The sequence below is a fragment of the Hippopotamus amphibius genome, chromosome 6, assembly GCF_030028045.1.
Source record: "Hippopotamus amphibius kiboko isolate mHipAmp2 chromosome 6, mHipAmp2.hap2, whole genome shotgun sequence".
Taxonomy (NCBI): domain Eukaryota; kingdom Metazoa; phylum Chordata; class Mammalia; order Artiodactyla; family Hippopotamidae; genus Hippopotamus; species Hippopotamus amphibius.
This window is the reverse complement of record NC_080191.1, coordinates 122,007,510-122,028,285: the sequence shown is the minus strand read 5'-3', so window position 1 is coordinate 122,028,285 and position 20,776 is coordinate 122,007,510. Positions and strand designations below refer to the sequence as shown.

Genomic DNA, 20,776 nt, shown 5'->3' with positions numbered 1-20,776 from the left:
TCTTTTTGTGACTGGCATATTTTGCTTAGCATAATGTGCTCAGGGTTCACTCATGTTGTAGCATGTCAGAATTCCCTTCCTTTTTAAGGCTGAACAATATTCCATTGTATGTGTATATGTACCACACTTTGCTTATGCATTCATCCGTCGATGGACACGATTGCTTCCATGTCTTAGTTATTGTGAATCATGCTGCTGTGAACATGGGTGTACAGATATCTCTTTGAGACCCTGCTTTCAATTCTTTGGGATATGTACCCACAAGCGGAATTGCCGGATTGTATAATAATTCTGTTTTTAATTTTTTGAGGAACCACTGTACTACTTTCCACAGCAGCTATACTATCTCACATTCCCATCAGCAGTGTGCAAAGATTCCGTTTTCTCCACATTCTCATCAACACTTATGTTTTCTGTTTTTTGGGGTTTTTTTTTTTTTGATCGTAGCTAGTTGGGTGTGAGCTGTTATCTCATTACAGTTTTGATTTTGTAGTTTCCTAATGATTATTGATGTTGAGCATCTTTTCATGTGCTTATAGGTCACTTATGTATATTCTTTGGAGTAATGACCATCCAAGTTCTTTGCCCATTTTCAAATTGGATTGTTTGTTTGATTGTCATTGAGTTTTAGTTCTCTATATGTTTTGGATATTAATCCTTATCAGATTTTTGTTTACAAATTTACCCCCTTCTGTCAGCTGTTTTACTCTGTGGGTAGTGTTGTTTGATGCCCCCAATTTTTTAATTTTCATGATGTCTCCCCATTTGTTTTTTCTTTTGTTGTCTGTACCTTTGGTGTCATATACAACAAATCATTATATGCAGTTTATTGTATGTCAATTAATCTCAATAATAGTTCTGGGCTTCCTAGGTGGCGCAGTGGTTGTGAATCTGCCTGCCAATGCAGGGGACACGGGTTCAATCCCTGCTCCAGGAAGATCCCACATGCCGCAAAGCAGCTAAGCCTATGCGCCACAACTATTGAGTCTTCACTTTAGAGCCCGTGAGCCACAACTATTGAGCCCATGTGCTGCAGCTACTGAAGCCCACGCGCCTAGAGCCTGTGCTCCACAGCAAGAGAAACCACGGCAATGGGGAGCCTGCGCACCACAATGAAGAGTAGCCCCCACTCACCACAACTAAAAAGAAAGCCTGCGCACAGCAAAAAAGACCCAACACAGCCAATAAAATAAATATATAAATAAATTTATAAAAAAAAAAAAGTTCTTAAAAAAAAAAATTGCCACATACAGTATTATGCAACTTTTGCCCTATGTTTTCTTGCTTTTTTTTTTATTGGCATTTCCTTATGCATTTGAACTTGTTCATTCTTTTTTTTTAAATTTATTTCTTTTTTTATTTAATTAATTAATTTATTGGCTACCTTGGGTCTTCATTGCTGCACATGGGCTTTCTCTAGTTGTGGTGAGTGGGGTCTACTCTTTGTTACAGTGCTCGGGCTTCTCATTACAGCGGCTTCTCTTGTTGTGGAGCACGGGCTGTAGGTGCAGCACATGGGCTCAATAGTTGTGGCTCATGGGCCCTAGAGCACAGGCTCAGTAGTTGTGGCACACGGGCTTATTTGCTCCTCGGCATGTGGGATCTCCCTGGGGCAGGGATCGAACCTGTGTCCCCTGCATTGGCAGGAGGGTTCTTATCCACTGTACCACCTAGGAAGTCCTAATTTATTTATTTTATTTTATTTCTTTTATTTATTGGCTGTGTTAGGTCTTTGTTGCTGCACACGGCCTTTCTGTAGTTGCGGAGAGTGGAGGCTACACTTCGTTGCAGTGCGTGGGCTTCTCATTGCCATGGCTTCTGTTGTTGCAGTGCACGGGCTCTAGGCTTGCAGGCTTCAGTAGTTGCGGTGCGTGGGCTCATTAGTTGTGGTTCACTGGCTCTAGAGCACAGGCTCAGTAGTTGTGGCGCATGGGCTTAGTTGCTCCTTGGCATGTGGGATCTTCCTGTAGCAGGGCTTGAACCTGTGTCCCCCTGAGTTGGCAGGTAGATTCTTAACCACTGCGCCACCAGGGAAGTCCTGGGTCAGTGATCTTATTCTACTTTCCTCCTTTTCTCTCCTCTCTCCTTCCACTTTTTTGGTTGTTTTGTTTTGGTTTGATTTTTTTGTTCATTTTTGGCCACTCCGCACGGCTTGCAGGATCCCTGACCAAGGATTGAACCTGGGCCACAACAGTGAAAGCCTGGAATCCTAACCACTAGACCACCAGGGAAGTCCCTCCTTCAGTTTTCAGTTGCATTCTTACTGCTTTATCAGTACGTATAACGTTTACACATTGTTTTTCACTCCATGACCTCCATCGTATTTTAGTTTTACCTCTACAACTGAATATATAAATTGCTCAGTGGCGGTCTTCTATGAAAATTTACCCAGGCACATTTTGGTCAGATGAGGCTCATTCTCTAATGGATTCCTCAGAAGGGGCACACATTGATAGTATTCCCATTCAAACTATTTTTTTTCCAGTTTTATTGATGTAATGACATATAACATTGTATGAGTGTAAGGTGCACAATATATGTTTGCATTGCAAAATGATGGCTACAATAAGTTTAGTTTATCAACTCACATAGTTAAAAAAAAAGTTTTTTTTCTTGTGATGAGGACTTTTAAGATGTACTCTCTTAACACGCTTCAGATATGCAATACGGTGTTGTTAAGTGGAGTCACCATGTGGTACATTACATCCCCAGAACGTATTTGTCTTATGACTGGAAGTTTGTACCTTTTGACCGCCTTCACCCAGTCTCCCCCTCCCACCACCCCTGAGCAATCTGTTCTCTGTTTCAATGAGTGCAGTTTTTTTTTTTTTTAAGATTCCACATGTGAGATCATATAGTATTTGTCTTTCTCTGTTTGATTTATTTTGCTTAGGGTAATACCCTCAAGGTACACCCATGTTATTGCAAATAACAGGATTTCTCTTTGTGGCTGAATAATATTTCATTGTGTATATATATACTAGGAAATTTTCTTTATCCATTCATCCATCAGTGGACCCTTAGGTTGTTTCCATGTCTTGGTTATTATAAATAATGCTGCAGTGAACATGGGGATGCAGATGTCTCTTTGAGATAGTGATTTTGTTTCCTTTGGACATATACCCAAAAGGAGAATTGCTGGATCATATGGTAGTTCTATTTTTCATTTTTTGTGGAACCTTCATACTGTTTTCCATAGGGGCTTCACCGGTTTACATTCCCACCAACAGTACTTGAGGGTTCCCTTTTCTCCACATCTTTGGCAACAGTTAGATAAAAGCCATTCCTAACAGGTGTGAGGTGATATCTCATTTTGGTTTTGACTTGCATTTCCCTGACATCTAGTGATGCTGAGCACCTTTTCATATACCTGTTGACCATTTGTATGTCTTCTTTGGAAGAAATGTTTGTTTAGATCCTCTGCCCATTTTTTAATCTGATTATTTGGGGGGGGGGTTGTTACTGAATTGTGTGAGTTCTTTGTATAATTTAGATATTAACTCATCAGATATATGATTTGCAAATATTTTCTCCCATTCAGTAGGTTGCTTTATTATTTTATTGATGGTTTCCTTTGCTGTGCAGAACTTTTTAGTTTGATATAGACCCACTTGCTTATTTTTGCTTTTGTTGCCTTTGCTTTTTGTGTCAAATGCAAAAAATTATTGCCAAGACTGATATCAAGGAACTTACCCCCAAAGTTGTTTTCTGATGTTCTCAAAACTTGAAGTACAGCTTGGCAGGATATAATATCCTTGGTTTATATTTTCTTTCCTTAAGTTTCTTGAAAATGCAGCTCTATTGTTTTCTTGCTTTATGTGTTATTTCTGAGTAATTTCATGCTGATCTGTTTCCCTTGACCTTGTAAATTATTTTATCTTTTTGCCTGAATGCCCAGAAGTGTGTTTTTTGTTTCCTTTAAATAATTTTACTAGTATATGTGTCACAGTTGCTCATTATGGGTCAGTTTTCCCAAGTATCTGGTAGGCCTTTTAAAAACACAGATTCTGGTCTTTTATTTCTGGAGAGTTTTCTTGTTTCATAGTTTCAGTGCTGACCCATTGTTTTGATTTCCCTCCTCAGGGACACCAGTAAGGTTCTGCCTCCTTTGCCCATCACTCTGTGTCAACCAGTTTCTCTCAGACCCTTTTGTTTATTTCATTTTCATTCTCTTTATTGTTTTCCTGCTTTTCTTCAGTGTCCTTTATTAAGTTGTCATTAAAATCTCTTCTCTCTTGTGTGCCTTATAATTTAGTTTTCATTTTTAGATGATTTTATCTTATATTTTTTTCCTGGACTTCAGTCTAGTGTATTTAATTTCTTTCCATTTTTTTCTTCCAGTTGTATTGAGATATAATTGACATACAACGCTGTATAAGTTTAAGGTGCACAGCAAAATGATTTGACTTACATACATCATGAAATGATTATCATAGTAAGTTTAGTAAAAATCTATCATTTCATATAGATACATTAAGGAAATATATAAAAAAAGAATTTTTCCTTGTGATGAGAACTCTTAGGATTCACTCTCTTGACAGCTTTCATATATGATGTACAGCAGTGTTCATTGTATTTATCATGTTGTACTTTATATCCCTATCTTTGTGGTTTTGTCCATTTGGTTCTTAGTTTTTTTATTTCTGACTCAAGGTTTTTTCATATCTGTAAAATCTTTTTTGAAGATATTTAATTCAATATTAGGTGTGTGTTACAGTTTTTTCCAACTTCGTAATTGGTTTGGGGGGAGGAAATCATCAACAGAAAAGCTTTCACTTGTGCTTTTCTGACTTTTTCAGTACTTTTTGTTTTTGTTGTGTCTGTTCATCTTGTGTATAGAGTTCCTAGTTTGAGAGTTCTTCTTTTGTCACTCTTCCCTCCTCTGTTCAATATCTTTTATGAATTTGTGGTGTGGATGGTGAGGAAGAGGGGTAAAGGAAGGCTTGGTATGTTTTGTTTCTGTTTCCTTTCTGCAGGATCCTTGACTTCCCCTCTCTTACTGTCTTCTCTCCATTCATTGCCTCATCTCCAAGAGGTACCATCTCTTCTCTTCCATCTGTATACCTGATTCTCTTCCGAAAGCAGTTTCTCGGAGGCTGCCACTGCTGCTCCAGCAGTTTCTAGACATTTCCACATCACTAGTATGTAAGTCTCCTCCATGCTAACGAGTTCTGGTCTGAGAGCATGTTTGTAAGTCTAATTTGTTTGTAAGTCTGACAGAGTTAGCCTAGGTACCCAACTAACACAGTCGGCTATATAGTACTATAGTGTAATAGGTTTATAATACTTTTCACACAAATAATAGATAAAAAACAAACAAGAAATAAACATGTTAAATCTTACAGTAAGTACCTTGAAAAGTACAGAAGTACAGTCCAACAGCTGGCATACAGGAGCTGGCATGGAGGGAACAGGCAAGAAGAGTTCCTGACTGGAGGAGGGGGAGGAGGTGGGAGATGGTAGAGCTGAAGGCTCGTCAGCAATAGGAGACGGAGGACAAGCTGCAGTGTCACTCACGCCTGATGTGGATGGCACAGGTTCTGGTTCCTTGCTGGATTCAGTTCTATCTACCTTCTTGAAAAAATTATCCATCGATGTCTGGGTAGTAGCTCTTTTTTTCTTGTCATAGATGACTTGGTAGTACTGGATTGTGTTCTGAACGGCTGCTGCAACCTTCGTGTACCCTTGTACGTGAGTCCTGTGCCTTAGAAACTAACAGTGCCTCCTCAAATAAAGAAAATCCCCTTGACATTTCCCACATCATGAATCTCTTCAGTTCTTCAGTTACTTCTTCCTCTTGTCTCTCTTCGTCCTTACTCTGGGTCTCCAGTTCCATCAGGTCTTCTTTAGTAAGCACCTTGTGTTGCACAGCAAGGAGTTCAGTGTGAAGTCACTTCTTGCAGATCTAGCTCCAGCTTCTCGCTGAGGGTCACTGCGTTGCTGAAGACCTCTTTGGACTCTTCATCCACCTTCTCAAATCCACGAAAATTGTAAACAAACTGTACAGTAAAGTACACAAAAGCACAACCACTTATAGAGGATGCATACACTTGACAGTGTACAGCAGACGTGAATTAACTTGACTGGACATCTGAATGCATGTTTGCATCTTTGAAGGTTCGAAACTTGAAGCTTTCTATGTAGGGGACTTACTGTATCAAGTTCTAACTTTGTTTTTTTGGCTGATCCTCATGGCTTGTGGGACCTTAGTTCCTGCATCAGGGATCGAACCCGGGCCTGTGTGCTGAACTCAAACTAAGTGCCGAGTCTTAACCACTGGACTGCCAGGGAATTACCTATCACATGCTAACTTGTGTTCACCATTTTTGCTTTTATTGTTTTTGTCTGTGCTTCCTCTAAGTCCCCTGGTCCTCTCTGCTCTTTTTTGTGGAGTCTTGTTAGCCTCCTCTCACTCTCTGCATCCACAGGCTTGCAAAAGGTAGGCATTTGGATTTCTTATGGAATTTATTTCTTTTTTTCCCTCTACTTATAGGTAATTTGAAGGTTGCTGTGATCTTTGTCTTCTGGTAATGATAATGTTGAAGGCATGGGTTCTGTGTGGTTTTACTTATTCTCGTTTATTTTATATCTATCCGTTTGGGAAAGTTGAAGGAGAGATTTGTACTTTGAGGGAGAGATGGCTACCTCAGTTGTTCTGCAGACTTGAAAGCCTCAACAGTCCCTATTTTCGTATAGTTTTATACCTGAAAAACCCAAAAGAGTCAACTGAAAAACTACTACAGACAGTAAGAGAATTCAGTTATGTAGTGCTGTATAAAATTAATCAATAGAAATCCATAACTTTTTTAAAATTATGAGACAGTTTTTTAAAAATTACTTACTGGCTGCTTTGGGTCTTCATGGCTACACACAGACTTTCTCTAGTTGCAGTGAACGGGGGCAACTCTTCGTTGCGATGCATGGGCTTCTAATTGCAGTGGCTTCTCTTGTTGTGGAGCATGGGCTCTAGGTGCATGGGCTTCAGTAGTTGTGGCATGCGAGCTCAGTAATTGTGGCTTGCAGGCTCTAGAGTGCAGGCTCAGTAATCGTAGCTTATGGGCTTAGTTGCTCCATGGCTTGCAGCATCTTCCCGGACCAGGGATAGAACCCACGTCCTGTGCATTGGCAGGTGGGTTCTTAACCACTGCGCCACCAGGGAAGTCCCTCCATAACTTTCTTACGTACAAAAAGCTTGGAAGATATGATGGAGAATTTCATGTGTAATAGAAATAATAACCAGCTTTTAAAAAATCAAAAAAACAAAAATAAAACCCTTAGGAATAAACATAACAGGAAATGTGTAAAACCTACTGTATTAGTTTCCTAGGACTGCCAAAACAAGTACCACACACTGGGTGGCTTATAACAACAGAAATTGATTCTCTAACTGTTCTGCACACCGGAAGTCTGAGATCAAGGTGTTTTCAGGACCACTCTTCCTCTGAAGCTTTTAGGGAAGGAGCCTTCCTTGCCTTTTTCAGCTTTGGCATTTCTTGATTTTGGCAGCCTAACTTCAGTCTTTGCCTCTCTCTTCACGTGGCCAACTTCCTTTTGTGTCTTTGTGTGTTTTCCCTTCTAAGCAGAACATGGGCATATTGGGTTAGGGCTCACTCTAATTCCAGTATGACCTCACCTTAACTCGATTGCGTCTGCAAAGATCCTATTTCCAAATAAGGTCCTATTCATAGGTACCAGGGGTAGGACTTGAATACATCTTTTGTGGGGACACAATTCTATTCATAACACCTATATAAGGACAAAATTTAAATACCCCTGAGGGACACAGAAGTAAATTTGAATAAATGGAAATATATACTATGTTCTTAGATAAGAAGATTCAATATTTCAAGATGTGAAACTTATAAATTAAACTAATTTAGGGAGGATTGACATCCAATAAAAACGCTGACAAGTTTTTTTTCTCCTGGAACTGGACATGCATACTGCAAAGTTCAAATAGAAAAATAGACAAGTAATGAGAGACAAACTGTGTAAAATAACAAAATAAAATTGAAAGCAAATGCCATTTTAAAAACCTGTTGAAGAAACACACTAATAAACCCTCTGTGCTGGTGAGACTATGGAGAAATGAGTACTTTTTGTTTGTTTGTTTGTTTGTTTGTTTTTAATTTTATTTTTTGGCTGTGCTGAGTGGCATGCAGGATTTTAGTTCCCCAACCAGGGACTGAACGTATGCCCTCTGCACTGGAAGTGTGGAGTCTTAACCACCAGACTGCCAGGGAAGTCCCAAGAAATGAGTACTTTTATATACTACTGGTTGGAATGCAAATTTGTACACCTTTGGAGGACAATTTAGCAATGTCTCTAAAAATGCATATATCCTTAGATCAAAGAATTCCGCATGTGAAATTATATAAAGTTATTCAAGGAACCATTGTTTGTAATGGCAAAACATTGGACACCCAAATTCCAACAAGAGTAACTGGTTAAGTAATCTTATAGTCCTATAACAGCATATTAGGCCGTTGTAAAGGGAATGAAGGTATTCTCTTTGTATCGACTTGGCAAGATCTCAGTGCTACATTATTAAGTGTAATAAAAGCAAGATATACAACTAAATATTCAGCTTTTTTAAAACTGGGAAAACTAGAATTTTTTGTATTATTTGACTATGCTTAAAGAAACCTGGGGCTGATACATTAAAAACATAAGTACTTTGTCCGTGCAGAGGTATAAATGGGGCAGATGGGAAATAGGCAGATGGGGCAACAACATTGGGAGAATGACATTTCACTGTGCATCTTTTTGTACTTTATGGCTATCCTCTCCTTTTAAAAAATTAGTTAATTTTTAAACCAATGTTAAATCAGATTAAAAATATGTGATAGCTCTTTTTAAGTGGCTAGATGGCTCATACAAATAAGACAAAGGTTCTTATACTCTGCCATCTTTCCAGAAGTCGCTTTTAGATCATTTTAAACTATATAATACTTAGTTTATATTCTTCAACATGTATATATAACACAAACTTCCTTAAATGCTTTTAAAATCTTAAATTACTTTAAAATGAAAACTGCTTGGAATTCATCTTTTTATGATATCATGAAACATGTATATAGTAACATCCCACTTATTTAACTTTATTGTAAATTTTGGTTGTATATGACCTTGCCCAGACTGACTCAGTTTTCCCTCCTGTAAAATGGAGATGATTACTATTCTGTAGGATTATTTGGGGTAGTTACATAGTAAGTAGCTCTTGTGATGATGCTGGTTATAAAATTGTTTCATTTCCATTTGGATAGAGATTAGGTATTTATATAAGTACAGTGCTGTTCTAAATGAGGATTAGAAACTGTGCTGTTTTCTTCACCAATTGCTTCTTTTTTAAAAATTAATTAATTAATTAATTGGCTGTGTTGGGTCTTTGTTGCTGCACACGGACTTTCTCTAGTTGTGGCGAGCAGGGACTACTCTTCATTGTGATGCACAGGCTTCTCATTGTGGTGGCTTCTCTTGTTGCAGAGCATGGGCTCTAGACGCACGGGCTTCAGTAGTTGTGGCACATGGGCTCAATAGGTGTGGCACGTGGGCTTAGTTGCTCCGCGGCATGTGGGATTCTTCCTGGAGCAGGGATCAAGCCCATGTCCTGTGTATTGGCAGACGGATTCTTAACCACTGCGCCACCAGGGAAGTCCCCCGATTGCTTCCTTTTGATTGCCCCATATTTCTTTTCTTTTTGCATCCTTGGGTGAATGGAACGTTTTATGTTTGCATAATTTTTGTACAATACTGTCTATAAATTATATTAATACCCAATTGATGTTTTTAAAACTCATGTAACCTGTTGTGATGTATCAAGTAAGGATACATCTTAACATTTGTGTTACTTATCTAGAGCTACATTTATCTGGAAACAAGACTTTGCTAAAGAGCATATGGGCAACAAGTGATTTAATCCATGCAGTCGTGGTGCATAAATTGATTAATGGTTTAAAATTTGGCTTGTATCACTTGATAAAAAAACCTTTCTATTCAGCTCTTGGCAGGATCTTAAAATGTGATTTTGTTCTAAGTTTGGGTAATCTCTTCTGATGTTGCTTCTTTGGGCAGGGCAGAAGTTAGTTTTCTCTCTTAGACTTTTGTTTTCAGTAATTAAGAACAAATAATAAATGTTATGATCTATGAAAATGTTTGAAACAAAAATAACCCTTAGGTTTTATTGTGGAAGCTTGTATAAGAACATGTCATTAATCCAGTTTTGCCGGGCATTGGGGGAGGAATTGTATTTCAGTGAATTTACTTGGTAAAATATAATAATATGTCTAATTTTCCTTAATATTAAGTTGCCAGTTGTCAATTATTTTGTCAATATACTCATCTATAACAATGCCAAGTCCTTTTGCTCTCTGTTATCCATATCTTTTCAACTGAGTATAATTGGCTTCAAGCCTGAAAATCAAAGTAAGCAAATTTACCAAGAATTTTATATTAAATGAAGTGAATAAGGTGAAGAAAGGCCTATGTACTTGAGTTTTGTGAAAGCTAATTTGAAAGCTGGGGGCTTTTTTCTTTCCTTTCCTTTCCTTTTCTTTTTTCTCTCCTCCCGTCCTTCCTTCCTTCCATCCGTCCTTCCTCCCATCCTTCCTTCTTTTCCATCCTTCCGTCCTTCCTTGCTATTTCTGTGCTTTGCTTTTTGTTCCAGTGGGATAAGGTGTTTCTTAGATAAATGAATTGTAGATGGTGAACACTTATACTACACTTATCTGATACAGTCAAGAAATCGGTATTTCAGTTACCAAAGAACTATAGAATATTATAGGTGATATTGCCGGTTTTTAAAGAATTAGAATGCACATAATTTGTACTTAATGGTGAATGTAATTTAGTAGCTCTGGTTCAGATATTCAGCTCTTAAAATCTCTCCAAGGCTTCCCACTAATTTAATTAAAGAGAAAAGAAAAAAGCAACGTCCTGCATGAGTGGACTTCCTTCCTTATCTTGCTGTCTTGCCGTTTGTTTTCAGGTACATAGATCTTCCTTCAGCTCCTGGAACTTGCCGTGTGCTTTTCTTCCTCTGAGCATTCCCCTGGGATGTTTGCACCCTCTGACTGTGAGGTCGCCCTCTCTCTTTACCAGTGGTGTTTGTCTGTTGAGCTCAGCTCAAACTTGCCGTCCTCAGAGGAATTTTCTCAAAAACCACCAGAGTTCCAGTCCCTTATTGTACATGTATTGCTTCCTTTGCATCTTTTTTGTGTCTGTAGTAGTGCTTTTAGTAATTGTAATTACATAAGTTAATTGGGAAATTCATTGCTGAATGCCTGCCTTTAGAGTGAAAATATCGGTTCCATGAAGGCAGGGACTTGTGTCATTGTTCCTCGAAGTATCTTTAATGCTCAGCCTACTGTTTGACAAGCAGCAGGCAATCAGTATTTACTGAATAAGTGAGCCAGTGAGTAGTGCTCAGCCATTATTCATTATTTCTCTGCACATGTGTAGAAGACTCTGTGAAGAGTTATTATTGATTGCTTGTAGTATTAACCGGTTTTTATCATTGTGGAGAGGCCTGGGTAAACGGTTATATACCCCTGCACAAAATTTTTTTCAATTAAAAGAAGTGAGCAATGAACATAAAAGCAATTATCTTTTTCTTTTCTTTTTTTTAATTGTAGGATATAGATGGTTCCTTGGAAGGACAACTTTTAGTAAATAAGTGTTTTTAATTTTAAATATTGCCTACTGTTCTTTTCTCCTTAAACATCAGTGAAATTAAATATACCCTATTATAAATTTTTTCCTATAATAACTTTTTTTTTTTGCAATTAATGAACAGAGATATAATGCTGGCTCCAAAACACTTTTTGTTCATGATAGGAAAGTGACACACAACATTCTGCTGTGTAGCTTAGTGACATTTCAGATGTGTGAATGTATTCAAATGTTTGTCTTCTCACTTTCTGTTGCCAAGTCATATTCAGTGAGATGATCATACACTATTAAAGCATGAAAATAAATAAAATATTGAGTACATAATTAATTTAATGAATATTTCTTAAAAAGCAAACGCAAAACAAATATTTCTTGAGTTCCAACCATGTGCCAGACACTGGTATATAATAAATGAACAGAGTAGATAGGGTTGGGAATTACCTGGCAGTCCAGTGGTTAGGACTGTGCACTTTCACTGCCAAGGGCCTGGGTTCAATCCCTGATTGGGAAACGGCGATCCCATAAGCTGCAGCTTGGCCAAAACACAAACAAAATAGATAGGGTCCCTGTCCTCATGGGATTTACTCTTTAGTTGTAGAGATGGGTTGCAGTCTGATAATCACATAAATAAATAGTGACAACCAGATGTGTATTATGAAAGGAGAAAGGAGAGCATTAAGTGGAGACTTCTGACCCAGTCTGAGTAGTGGGAGAAGCACAGTTTTCCCTGAGAAAGTGGCGTTTGAGAAGAGAGCTGAAGGAAGGAGAGTTAACTGCTGGCGAAAGTTCCAGGCAGGGAAGAGCATGGGCAGAGGCCCTAAGGCAGGAGGAGCCTGTCTTTGAGGCATGGATGGGAAGGCCAGTGGACCTTGATGACAGAAAATTATAGGAAAGTGGTTCACCACAGACCTGTCAAGGTGGTCAGAGACCAGATCAGACACTGAGGACTGAGTCATTAAAATGTGATTACTGTCACCAGTGTAAAAACGTAGACAATCTAAATGTCCATCAGTAGGGAACTAGTGACATAAATTATGGTGTAAAAATGTAAAGGAGTACTATACAGCTGTTAAAAAATTAGGAAGTTTACCACCTGCCCAGTAGAATAAATATAAATTTAATATTGACATTTAAAAAAAGAAAGAACCTTTAAAAAGGGGAAGGGAAAAACCTGACCCAATGATAAATGATTTGTCCTATATGAAAAATAATTATTTTGGTATACGTTATCCTTTTATATGTGGATTTATTATAGTAGTAATTATTTTGTTATATTTTGAAGATATATTTATTGTATCTCAAGGTAAATATATTTTATAAATTAGCATAGTAGTTAAGAACATGTCTGCTAGGTCTAAGATCCTGGCTTAATAGTCTGGCATTTCCATTTACACAATTGGTTAACTGGACAAATGACTTCCACTCTTTAAAACTCAGTTTTGTCATTTGTAAGATGTGAACAGTCATCACATTTACCTGGTAGAGCTGTGATATGAATTGAATGATATTATATATGTGAAGCACTTAAATAGATATGCTCACCACTTAAGAAAAAGTTACATACTATCATTTTCTATGAAAATATCTTCTAAGTAATACCATTTATCAAAAGCTAGAGTGTAGAAAGAGAATACTGAAGAAAGTTATGTCAAAAACTTATTGTATTGGGAGGGGGTGAAAGGGAAGCTGGGACAAAGTGAGAGAGTAGCATAGACATAGATACACTACCAAATGTAAAACAGATGGCTAGTGGGAAGCTGCTGCATAACACAGGGGGATAACCTCGATGAGGGGTGGGACAGGGAGGGAGGGAGGGAGGGGATATGGGGATATATGTATAAATACAGCTGATTCACTTTGGTGTACCTCAAAAACTGGTGCAGGAGTGTAAACAATTATGTTCCAATAAAGAGCTTAAAAAAAAACCCAAAAAGCTTATTGTAGTTGCCTTTCAAAGGTAGAATTATGGCTGCTGTTTGTTACCTGTTTTATTGTTGTGTGTACTTTCCAAACTTTGAAACATGAGCACGTATTTAAAATTACTGTTGTCTTTCATTCAAATATGCTAGCTTTGCTGAAATTTAATTTCTAGTAGCATCTTTTTCAGCAGTGTTAGAAAGTCTACAAACCCTGATTCAAGTGATGTTAGTTCTGTAAATGTACCCATAATTATTTTTGCTTTCCTCCCTATATTTTGATTAATGTTGTGCCAATTTAAAAGGCTTTGTGCCCACAGCTGCTAAGTTGTGATTGGGAAGGAAACGGGCTTGCATTTTGAGACCATCTGTGGGAGCTGTATTGTCTGAATCTGACAAGAGATCATGGCAGATGGTGAGGTCACTAAGATTGACTTTTCGAGCTTGACATAATGTGTTCATGAAGCTGGAAGAAGAAATCCGACTTATTTTTTTAACCAACAGAAGAGCATGGTGACAGGAAGAAGTGTACAATTGTTGAGTCTGGATGAAACATAATGCATCAGTGCACATGACTGGTTTATCTTTGAGAAGCACCAGTACTTGCTGAAGATGACAGTTTCTTGCAACATTCAGTGCTGTTTGTTTACTTTCTAGGCCCTTGGTTTAAATCATATGTTGCAAATGATTTTTTAGATTAAAGACAATGTAAAAGAAAGACAAAGGCTTTAAAAATACTTAGAAATTATATTTTTAATTAAAAGGTTATGCTATCACTCAAAACCAATATAGCATACTTCTTCATTTTTAATTGAATGAAGATCTCTATCACAATCCCATTTCTTTTTCTAACATTTATCTTAATGTAATTTTATATCATTTAAATTACACTTGAAGGTTTATGTTTACTGTTTTGCTCATATACTAGGAAGTCTTCAGTGCCTGGATTAGTGTTTTACCCATAATGAGTGTTCAGTAAATGCTGGATAGATAAATAAATTAATGAATGAAGTTATTGCTGACTCTGGTTAATTTTAGAAGAGTTCTTAACCACAATAAAACACTTTTTTTTCTGCTTTAAAATTGGATTTATGTTGGGATATTTATGACTTCTACTATATATGAATTATGGTATTTATTTTGCAAGAAGAAACCTTAATTTGTCATAAGTCAGTGAACCACTTTTTTCCTTAACATTGAGTACTTTACCTTTTGCTAGCCAGTGTCCTAATTATCTTCCATGTCTTGACTCATTTAATTAAGTAGCTGTACTATTACTATTTTGTAGATGACAAGATTGAGGCACATTAAGATGTTACTGTGAATGCTCAAGATATTCATGTACTTTGACTATTTCAAACTTTTATAATTTAGGTAATAGTTAGAAGTTGCAGTTTGTGCTTCGCTCTAGTGAGACGATACAAAGGGAATACTAAACAAAATTGTTTTGTCTTATTAAGCTCAATTATTGTGGCTAAGACAGTATTTGTACTGGTCGCCTCTTGTTACAGTGTGTTGAAATAGTAACACTGTTAATTTCTTCTTCTTTGTATGAATAACAGTGCCACTCAATAGCCTGGCCCTTAGGAAATATAATCCCATGTTGAACACTGAGTATAATAAGGAAGCAGATGGATGGAGACAAGGAGCTTTAGCTGTTACAACCATGCTCGGAAAATGCAGAAATAGGAAGCTGGGGAAAAAGACATATGTACTAGCTCATTCTGGTAGCCCAGGCCATCAAGTCTGCTTATATTTCATTGGGCTGAATTATGTCGTGGTCAACCTGTCTGAGAGGGAGACAAAATGTTGTAGTTTTAGTTGGGCGTATTGCCACCTTTGACTTCTCCTGAGGAAGAAGAGGAAAATGATATTGGGTAGGCAACAGGATCTGCCTTAGGTAGATACAGTGGGTTTCTAAAACTTAACAAGTAGTTTGAATAGAAAAGACTTTTTTGTTGTTGTTCTTATAACTATATTTCAATAGGTCATAAGACAATCTAAAAATGTTTAAAATTGATTTTTTTTTGGTCACTTGGGGGTGTTCAGTGTTTATGTATAAATTGGAGGGCATTTGTTACACTGGCTTGGTTGATCTGATGCTTTTCCCTTTGATACAGTGTATCTAATTTATCCCTAATGAAATAGCACAACTCAGATGGGACTTGAACCCAGACAAAATTCAGATTCGGACTTGAATCCAACTGTCTTTTAATTGAGCTCACACACTTGGTCTCAGGACTTAATGAAGCTCAGATTCTTTATGTTTTGTCACAGAAAGAATTCAGTGAGAGACAGTGATAGGTAAGAACTGGATTTATTTAAAGAGATACACATTCCATACACAGAATGTGGTCCGTCTCAAAAGGCAGGAATGGCCCTGGGAGAAACACTCCACAGGCAGAGTGTGGGCCATCTCAGAAGCTGAGAGGCCCCAAAATATTGAGTGGTTAGTTTTTATGGGTTGGGTAATTTCATAGGCTAATGAGTGGGAGGATTATTGCAACTATTTTGGAGAAGGGACAGAGATTTCCAGAAATTGGGCCACCATCCACTTTTTGGCCTTTTATGGTCAGCCTCAGAACTGTCATGGTGCCTATGGGTGTGTCACTTAGCATATGCTAATGTATTACAATGAGTGTATAATGAGGCTCAGGGTCTACTGGAAGTCAAATCTTCTGTCACCTTGGACCTAATGGTTCTAACCAGTTTTATGTCATATCCTCAAGGGCTATGTCATTCTTTTTTCCCTCTGCCTCCTTCCCTCCTGTTTCACTAATATAACCCTGAAAAACTCTGTACACCTGTTTTTCAGATGAGGGCAGTGAAGCTCAGAGAGGTTAAATCACTTGTTCAGGGTCACACAGCTAATAAGTGTCAGAGCTGAGACTGAGCCTAAGTTAAAAAAAATCGTGCTCTTTCCACTCTGCTACACTGCTGCTCTACTTATTAGCTGTCTACTTCAAGCAAGACACTTAGAATCAGTTGTTATTTTTTTTTCCTATTTCATTCATTCTTGCTCTTTGTTTCTTTTCTTCTTTCTTTGATTTCCCACTGATCTTTTTAAGGTTTTAAGTTGATCACTTAATGAATGAAGAGAAATGTAAATTTGTTTCTAAGTACTATTTCAGCTGCACTTTACAATTTTATTGTTTTCATTGTCATTCAGTTCTAAACATTTCAAATTTCTTTGTCTAATTCATGGATTGTTTGAGCAATGCTATAGTTTTATTTTCTAAATATATGACTTTGAAAAAAATGATCGACTCCTAATTTAATTTCATTGTGATCAGAGACTATAATCTATATAATATTGCCTCTTTGAAATTTGTTACTACTCCATTGGTGATTTTGTATGTGGACACATTTTGTAAATATGTGCTTAAAGAGATGTTTCATATCTGTTGGGTACAGAGTGTAGGTCTATTAAATCAAACTTGCTTAAAATATTCATCTTCAAAATGCAGTACTTATATTTTAGCCTTAAATTCCTAGTTTGAATATAGCCGGTAGTTTGGTGAATGGGATGTCAGGAACTTGTGCCTTATTATTTATGTCATTTTTGTAACACTGAAGAGGACGTAACAAATAATTGATAAATGTGAAATAGTTCTAGTGTAGGAACTTGATTTTTCATATTAGGTCATGATAGACGTGAACAAATCTGTAGCTACAGTGGGAAAGCAAAAATCACAGTCGTACTTCAGCTCTTACTTGGGTTTTTAAATATATGTTTTCTTTATCATTGAAAAATTACACTGTTTACTTGAAAAGTAGAAACATCTGCCCACTGCTCCCCCTACCCCCAACAGTTTTACTTGTAGATTCAAATTCTAGCATATGAGGTAGACATTTGGAGCCTCCATTTCTTTAAGCCCCTTTTATTTATGGTCTTTTCGAAGTTAGGTTTTATTTTATCCTTCCCCTTGAATGTCTTATAAAGGTTTTAATTTTGAAATAATTTTAAGATAAAAGTTGCAGAAATAGGGCAGAGACCTCCTGAGTACCCTTTACCCAGATTCACCAATTGTCAGCATTTTACCACATACGCTTTATCACTTCCACTGTCTCTATATGTACAGGTTATATATTTTTTTCATCTTTGGAAAGTAAGTTGCTCCTATCATACCCTTTCACTACGAAACATTTTGGTATACTTTTTCTAAGAATGAGGACATTCACTTAAAAAAAGAAAACGCTCCTGATCAAAAGCAGGAAATGAAACAATACAATTACCCAGTCTGTGGACTGTTTTGATTTCTCCAGTTGCCCCAGTAACAGTCTTCATGGCAATTATTTCCTGTGGTCCACAGTCCAGTCTGGGATCATGTGTTAAATTTAATTTTCATATGACTTTAGTCTTTTTAAATCTGGAATGTTTCTTTAAGCCTCCTTTGTCTTTCATGATACTAATATTTTTTAAGAGCTCAAGCCAGTATTTCATAGAATGCCTCTCAATTTGAATTTCTCAGTTATTGCCTCATGATTAGATTTAGATTATACATTTTGGGAAATAGCTCAGAAGTGATCCTGTATCCATCGCAGTGCACCTGGGAAGATGTATGATGTTGGTTTGTTGTGGTGGTTTGGTAGCTTTGATCCCCTTGGCTGAAGTGGTATGTGCCAGGTTTCTTCACTGTGAAATGCGAACTAAGAGGTATTTGGTAGGGAAATATTCAAGACTATGTAAATAGCCTTTCTCTCAGCAACTTTCATCTGCTAGTTTTAGCATCTTTTGGTGATTCTTGCCTAATCCATTAATATCACAGTGTTTACACACTGGTGGTTTTCTAACTGCTTCATTTCTTTATACATATTAGTTGGCATTGTATTGCAAAGAAGAGCTTTCCCTTCTTCCCTGTTATTTGTTTCTATCAGTATGGACTCCTGAATTGTTATTTTATTGAATGGGTTTAGAGTCTGTTATAGTCTGTTGCTATCAGTATATCCTTAGGTGCTTAGTTGCCCCTATAAACTGGCTTAAGTTGTCCCTTTAAGCTGGCTCCTGTATACTTTTGATATGTCTCCATCATTTTTTGAGACTGTCCTTACTTTAGGTACAGTAAAATGTTCTCGGTGTATCTTGTACATTTCCTGCCCCAGTTTTGAAATTGGCTATTTCTCCAGGAAGCCCTGGTGTTGCTTTCAGAGGATTATCTAAAACAGCATAGTATAATATTTCAAAGCCCAGTCTTTGTCACTTCTTATCTGAGTTGCTTTCGTCAAATTATTTACCATCTCTAAATGGCAATTTTTATGTGGAAAATGACACTTAGAATGGTACATATCTCATAGCGTTGTTGTGAGGATTAATTTAGATAATTTACTTAAAGAGCAGTGCATGCCACGTAGTATGACATAAATGTTGTTTATTGTTATGATGATTATTACATTACTATTCCCTTTTTTCCCTTTAACAGGATGTTCTTTTAAAGAATTATTGAAGACGGAGTTTTTTTTCTATTTTTATTTTTTGTTTGTTTTTTAATGGCTTTACAGAATTTTAAATTGAATACAATTTGACATGACGGCAAAAAATGTAAGTATTTGTAAATTTTTAAATGTAAGTATTTAAAAAATGAGTTGTACTTTTTCCTATGTAGATTTTCTTTACCGTTCTGATTAATCAATTTCAGCTGACCGACATTAGTTTATCACTGTTTTTGTTTATGCAGAGAACGAGATAGTAAACTGTAAGGCTGTTGAATATTGCGCTCTCGTGGCCGTGGTAGTGTTCCTGCAGATCGTTGCCAGGTTGCTCCATCTCAGCAGCTGCAAAATTGCTGTCTCCGGAAAGTTGCCCACCCCCCTGTTTTGTGTACTATAATAAATTTGTTTTGGTGCTTGCTAGAGAATTACTTGGCATTATTGAGAAAAATCACTGTTTTCTTTAGCTCAGATTTTTTCTTTTGGATTTACTCTTGGAAACGTGTACAGTTAGATCTTGTTCAGAAGAAGCTTGCTGTTCTCTGCGAGATGATTCCTGAGGGAACATTAGACTTAGATGTTTTGGAGGTTATTCGTTTTTTTCTTCTGCTCAAGACTCTCAATTTTGAATCTTCTTCCTTTCAAGTTACATTCTTATTGTCACCCTGTATGAACGGATTTGTTTCCAGTTATGGTGAAGGATTATGCCAGAAAAGAAATACAACTACATATAGGGAAATAACATTATAATTACTGTTCCCGGATTATGATGTTGGAATCTTTGATTACAGGTAACAGAAACCAGCTTGGGCTGCCTTAGACAAAAAGGGAATTTATTATAAAGATAGCAGGATGTCTCAAAGGATTCAAGAGTAGGAATTTAGCAGGTCCTCAGAAAGACCTGGGTCCAGAAACTTGAAATCTACCAGGAATTGAAGCAGTATTCAGTTTCCATTTGTCATCTCTATTTGTTTCTGTGCATTTGCTTCATTACTCTGTCTGCAAATTATCTTCCCCAGTTCTCAGTCAGCATCTTGATCTACTTGTTACAGTACCAGCCTATTCAGAGAGAAAGAGAGAGTGAAGGAAGGAGGGGCAGACAGCCTGACAAATCCTGTCGGTCTGTGTCAGCTCTAATTTCAGGCTCCTTGCGAAGGAGCTCTGGTACTACTCCTGTCTGATATCCACTAGTAGTTTGGCTAGTTGTGACCAGAGGCACGTGTTACACTGTGTAAAAAGGTCTTGTGAGCTGGATAGATAGCTCCAGATACTACTCATTATACATCTAAAGAAGAGCACCCGAAAAATAAACAAAACACAAACAACAAAAAAGAACCCCACCCTGATTGCTTATCTCTATTTTCCAGTTATTGCCCTTGCTTATAGTAGCTATAAGCAGATATAGACTTTGCTTCATTTTCATCTAATTAATTTTTTTAGGATAAATTATCAGGAGTAGTCTGCTTTAATCTATGGCTCTTGTATGTATCGTTTAAGTGCTGTTTGGGGAAAAGAAGAAGTAAAGTTTTAGTCTGTTTTTTGGGAATTTTCTGGCAGGATATTTTCTTGATTTTTCTCTCCTCTAGAGAAAAAGAGAATGTAAAAGTTATCCTGAGCAACAAGATGGTTAACATTCAGCTGGCAGGTATATTTTGGCTTAAAAATTTACCTTGAATCTTCCTGGCCATATATACAGTTTGCTATATTAAAAGTTGTTTCCCTAAGGTAACAAAGCATTTGAACTGGTGGTAACTGTATTCTTC

At 37.2% G+C, this 20,776-nt stretch overlaps 1 protein-coding gene across 2 annotated transcripts in view; it reads left to right on the top strand.

Moving 5' to 3' along the window:
• Positions 1 to 20,776, top strand: part of TFDP2 (transcription factor Dp-2) — a 168,394-nt gene that overhangs the window by 22,879 nt on the left and 124,739 nt on the right. For both annotated transcript variants that reach the window (XM_057738179.1, XM_057738178.1), the window contains exon 2: positions 19,007 to 19,125. In XM_057738179.1, the coding sequence (XP_057594162.1) occupies positions 19,111 to 19,125 (15 nt within the window). In that variant the 5' untranslated portion in view covers positions 19,007 to 19,110. The remainder of the gene's footprint in view (positions 1 to 19,006; positions 19,126 to 20,776) is intronic.